We start from the raw sequence: 5,636 nt of genomic DNA, 5'->3' as shown, positions 1-5,636 counted from the left end.
TTCACAGATTACAGACATAAATACGCCATTCAAACAAACGGCCACGATAAAGAGAGGTTCACAGATTTTAATTGAAAGATCTATGAAGCAAAAGAGATTAATACAAGAATAAAGATTATACCGGCGATTAAGACATTCTCGACGGACTGACAGACGTAATTCCTTCATCTGATCTTTCACCTTGTCTAGCTGCTGCTGAACCCATAGCATTTCATCATTTTCCTGGATGGCTGTAATAGAATCCTTTTGGTCGGCAAGTCCACCTCTCATTGCTTGAAGTTCTTGCATAATAGCCTCATCCCACCATTTCATAATATGGTCCTCTCCATCCTATACCGTACCATAGAAATAAATATACCATAAGAATATTATCTATACTCAAATAATAATTATACCAAACGAATAAACCATCATACAATCTAACAACCTCATGGTTATTGCATCCAAAGAAAATCCTTCCAGGATTGTCGGATGTGGTGGAACATTTCATAACGGTTTCCCTTCCGCAGTAACATTTGTCAGGAATTCCAACTGTCAGGCCAAGACTTGCAAAGAACTAGAAGATGGCTGAGTGTAGCTGTGTAACCCCATATCTGAGTGCAAAATGAACAAAAAACTATGAGAACATATATATTTTCGAAGAAAATTAGCTAAAGCATTACAAAAGCAAATAACCGACGATAAATGATGAGAATACTTATCTGAGATGTCCTTGAGTTTCGAAGACGATAAATGATGAGGATAGACTCTGAATTTTCGAGAGCAATAATATCGGAATTTTACAGAGAGAAATTGTGGAGAGAGAAAGCATATACAAACTAGAGTTGACTTACAGAAAGAAGTATTTATATGGTTATTGAATCCGGTTAGGTTAAAATCAAGAAATCGGTATGCATTCGGTTAGGTTCAGCTATCGGTTTGGTTAAATTGTCTGTGAAATTAAAATAATATAATATTAATAGTTGATGGCATTACAAAGTCAACCACCAATAGTTTACAGAGAGGTCTACTTAAGCAAATCCTAAATCAAATAATTTTAACCTTATCAGCATTTCCTCCCTTAATTTGACTTGTTTATATGTAAATTTATTTTATTTCAATGCAGGAAGTCTGTGTGGTTATTATTTGGTCAATAGATTTACCAAATTATTTTTTATAATTTTTAAAATTAAAATTTAAACTATAATTAACGAGTAGACATATCTTTATTTCTACTCGTTGACGTCAATTGGAGTCTCCCTTAAATGTATCTATTGCATACTTCTTCCGGGTTACATCTGTCATTTCGGCTTCTGTGTTTTGTTTGGTCGTAAGGCAGTCAACTGTAATTTCAGCACTCATAGTGGTTATGTTTCTCGAAAATCGAATATGGGGTATACGATTTCATTCAAATGCAAATAAAGGTACAAAAAATGCAATTTTCCCATGTTTATATAGAAGTGAATATTTACAAAATTTAGAATTGATAATTAAATGTATATTTTCCTTAATCCCATTTCTATTTTTTTTTGTAGAATTAATAACTTAAAACTAAAAAAATGTTATAATTTCGAATTTTATGAATTATATATATATATATATATAATCTCCTTATAATTATTTTTTGAATTAATTTTCTTTTGTAATTTTTTTATAATTATCTTTTTATATTATTAATATTGTTTAAAACAAAATATTTTGTTTTGTTGTTGTAATCTCAAATCCTTCCTATTAAATATTAATTTTTACACATGTCAAAATTCCAGATTAATATAAATTTGACATATGTCAAAATTTTATTAATGACTAACGATTGAAAACCTAATTTTATATAATAAGATATAGGATTCTTGAAAAATTATCATCATCTGGTGGAATTTTTTATCTGACTTAATTTGAGATAGGAAAAAATGATTAATTTATTAAATATTCATGCACATAAGTTGTACTGTAGATATTTTATGAACTAGTCTAATATGATCAGGCTGTCACCGTTCATTACATATGTGAAGAAATACATGGTGGTTTCCCATCAAAACCGCTTTAAATTTTGCTCTTTTGTTTTTTTTGGTAGAAGGAGACAAAATCTCCCACAATTACAAGAACAAACAACACAAACGTCTCTCATAGTTCGCTACTTGCGTCTCTTTACAAGGAAAAATAAAAAGGAAGAGGATTTTTTTTTTTTTTTTTTCGTCTTTGGAAGATTTGCTTTAATGATAGAGAGTCAAACTTAAGAATCCTGAGTCTTTTTTGTCCCACAAAAGAAAAAATCGAAACTTTTTTTAATTGATCTAACGGTTTTATATCTAACCACGTGGCAATCAACAACGAAGATGAACGATCAACACTGAGTCAGCACTCACTCATCACTCCAATCCAAAACGTATCTGCTTTTCTACCAGACGACACCAAACTACTACGATCAAAGTATCAGCAACACCAAATCAATCAATCGAAGAAGATGTTGCTACGAATCTCTGGTATACTCTCAATTCTCTTTTTTTGTTCTTAATCGTAATCTCGAGACTTCGATACCATCGATGCTAGTTTTGTTGTACTGTGTTTTTTCCAGGTAACAGTCTGAGACCTTTGACAACTCACTTTCTCGCTCTCCGTAGCTCTTGCTTATCAACTTCACCGGACCCTCCTGTGAGTTCTTGGGTTGATCTTGATGTGATTTTTACTGGGTTTGATTTTTTTTTTTTGATCATATGATTCTGTTTTCAATTCAGAGAGTACCAAATCTTATTGGAGGTTCTTTTGTTGACTCTCAATCATCATCACATATCGATGTTATCAACCCTGTAAGCTCTCTTAATACTTTTTAGTCCTATTGTGAGTGTTCTTAGTACAAAAAGGTTTGAACTTTGAAGTCAATTTTTCGTTTTGCTTGAATTAGGCTACACAAGAGGTTGTTTCCAAAGTTCCATTGACTACTAATGAAGAGTTTAAGGCGGCGGTATCCGCTGCGAAGCAAGCGTTTCCGTTGTGGAGAAACACGCCGATTACTACCAGGCAGCGTGTTATGCTCAAGTTTCAAGAGCTTATACGCAAGAATATGGTAACTCCTACTTGGTTTAGTTTTTGTTTTTTTGATATCTTGACATGTCTTTGGCTGAAAGTTTGAATCTTTTTTTGTGTAGGATAAACTTGCTATGAGCATTACGACCGAGCAAGGGAAGACGTTAAAGGATTCCCATGGTGATATCTTCCGTGGGTTAGGTTAGTTTTTTTTTTACTGTAGGTTTGATTTATATGATTGACAAGCAGAGGAGAACCTTACTGATTAGTTTTTGGTACGCAGAGGTTGTGGAGCATGCCTGTGGAATGGCAACTTTACAGATGGGTGAATATGTCCCCAATGTATCTAATGGAGTTGATACATATAGTATTAGGGAGCCATTAGGTGTCTGTGCTGGCATTTGTCCCTTCAACTTTCCAGCCATGATTCCTTTATGGGTACCATGCTAAAGCCCTTTTATGATAACAGATATGTAGATCCTTAATTGTTTATGATTCTCTCTTCCATGAAGTCCGAGTATTTACTGTGTGTTTGTTAGTGCAGATGTTTCCAGTTGCAGTGACATGTGGTAATACCTATATTCTTAAGCCATCAGAGAAGGATCCTGGTAAAGTACTCAAATTTTGTTACCATTATTCCGTGGGATTATTTCAGTAACTAATGGTCACTCCTGTGATGTTTCATCGATGAATGAACTTTTCAAGATATATAGACTTTCTGATCATGTCTTATCATGAGTGAACATTCACCTTTCTAGCAATGCCATGTGATGCGCTGAATGCTCTTAGATATATCAGATTTTCTATATGTTACACTTTACCACCTGCAATATTGGTTAACCGTTGTCCACGATTGAAACGAAGCTCTCTTCTAGTGATGGATTACTGTTAATAAACATATATAGAGAAAACAAAATGTGGTATTGAAACTGGTTGTTAATGTTACTTGCGTTGGGAAGGTGCTTCTGTAATACTTGCGGAATTGGCAATGGAAGCTGGATTACCTGACGGGGTTCTCAATATCGTTCATGGCACTAATGTAGGCTATTTCAAAAATTCTCGCTTAGTTTTCTATTTGTAGTAGGATTTAAATTGTTGCAGAGAGGATTCCCCTTAAAACTGTCCCAAAATGTAATACAGTATGTAGAGATTCCGCAGTATTACCTTCACTTCTTTGTCATTAACAATAATGCTTCTCTACATGCCAGGATACTGTGGATGCTATCTGTGATGATGAAGATATAAGAGCTGTTTCTTTTGTTGGCTCGAACACAGTAAGTATATCTTTTGTTGTGCTCTTTTATAGCCTGTAGACTTGGGTTTGCGTTTGACCAAGTTATGATTGATAATATTTATAAAATTACATCTAGTCAGATTCCTGTGTAATTATTTCAGCTAGATAACATAACATACTACTCTATTGCACAGATAGCTAATTATACCTTTAAACTCTTCTAAATCTGATGATGGCAGAATTGCTTTTCTTCTGAGCTCAAATTTTTGGTTTAACTTGTGTATTCCGAATGGAATTGTTTTGTTTAAAGGCTGGAATGCATATATATGCAAGAGCAGCAGCGAAAGGCAAACGTATTCAGGTAACATCTTGCATCTTTTCCCCTGTAAAATTCCTCCTCAGTATTAGAGACTAATAATGTCAAATTGCTTATTAAATATTGACTCAGTCAAATATGGGGGCGAAAAATCATGGACTTGTCTTGCCTGATGCCAACATCGATGCTACTTTAAATGCGCTACTTGCTGCTGCGTTTGGTGCCGCTGGACAGAGATGCATGGCACTGAGTACAGTGGTATTTGTAGGCGATGCAAAATCATGGTACTGCTAACTTTCTTTCCTCTGTATTCAAATCAGTCTAACAAGTTTTAACCTTCTCCAGTATCATATATTCATTTTTCTTGTGATAAACACGCTTGCATGTAACCTTTTTTCCATCCGGAGGTTTTGCAATTCCACAACCTTACTATGCATAAACCATACACAAACATATTTGGGCAACACTTCTTTTATTAATTTAGAATGACAGATAACTGTTTGTTGTCCTGGATTTAAAAGCTTAGTAACTGAAGAAGCTGTGTGAGGCCAGTTGATTTTCATTTGACAGTATAAAAAAGATTAGCTTTTAACTTGTCTGATACTAACCAGGGAGGATAAACTCGTTGAACGAGCAAAAGCCCTTAAAGTCACATGTGGGTCAGAACCAGATGCAGACCTGGGTCCTGTGATTAGCAAACAGGTATTTTTGTGCTCAGACCTCTGCTACTGGTCATGACTACTGCTGAACTTACGTGTGTAATGATCATGTTTAGTGTTGTGTTTGTCTGTTGTTTTATATATATAACGTATTGCTAAATTTTTATATGGCTAGGCCAAAGAAAGGATATGCCGCTTGATTCAGTCTGGTGTGGACGATGGTGCTAAATTGCTGCTTGACGGAAGAAATATTGTGGTATTTACACAATCTCCTAAGTTACTGCTGTTGCAACAGTCTCATCGTGTCTTAAATACAGTCCATTTTTTTACGAAATAGTAATCATCACGAACTACAGAAATATATTGGTCTCTTTGTGCTGGATGATATCGTTGGATTAAAAATCTTTGTGTAATCTTGAAGTCA

General features: G+C 34.5%; 1 protein-coding gene across 1 annotated transcript in view; it reads left to right on the top strand.

Moving 5' to 3' along the window:
* Positions 2,433 to 5,636, top strand: part of LOC104766655 (methylmalonate-semialdehyde dehydrogenase [acylating], mitochondrial-like) — a gene marked incomplete at its 5' end in the record, with an annotated part of 6,763 nt that continues 3,559 nt past the window's right edge. Inside the window, 13 exon segments of the mRNA XM_010490576.1 lie at positions 2,433 to 2,462; positions 2,555 to 2,631; positions 2,715 to 2,786; positions 2,882 to 3,043; positions 3,126 to 3,204; positions 3,287 to 3,441; positions 3,548 to 3,611; positions 3,963 to 4,042; positions 4,212 to 4,277; positions 4,548 to 4,598; positions 4,686 to 4,837; positions 5,165 to 5,255; positions 5,388 to 5,468. Coding sequence (XP_010488878.2) covers positions 2,444 to 2,462; positions 2,555 to 2,631; positions 2,715 to 2,786; positions 2,882 to 3,043; positions 3,126 to 3,204; positions 3,287 to 3,441; positions 3,548 to 3,611; positions 3,963 to 4,042; positions 4,212 to 4,277; positions 4,548 to 4,598; positions 4,686 to 4,837; positions 5,165 to 5,255; positions 5,388 to 5,468 — 1,149 coding nt within the window.

The sequence above is a fragment of the Camelina sativa genome, chromosome 19 (genome assembly GCF_000633955.1).
Source record: "Camelina sativa cultivar DH55 chromosome 19, Cs, whole genome shotgun sequence".
Lineage (NCBI taxonomy): Eukaryota > Viridiplantae > Streptophyta > Magnoliopsida > Brassicales > Brassicaceae > Camelina > Camelina sativa.
Note: the sequence above shows the minus strand (reverse complement) of the source record. Positions and strands in the feature narration are given on the sequence as shown.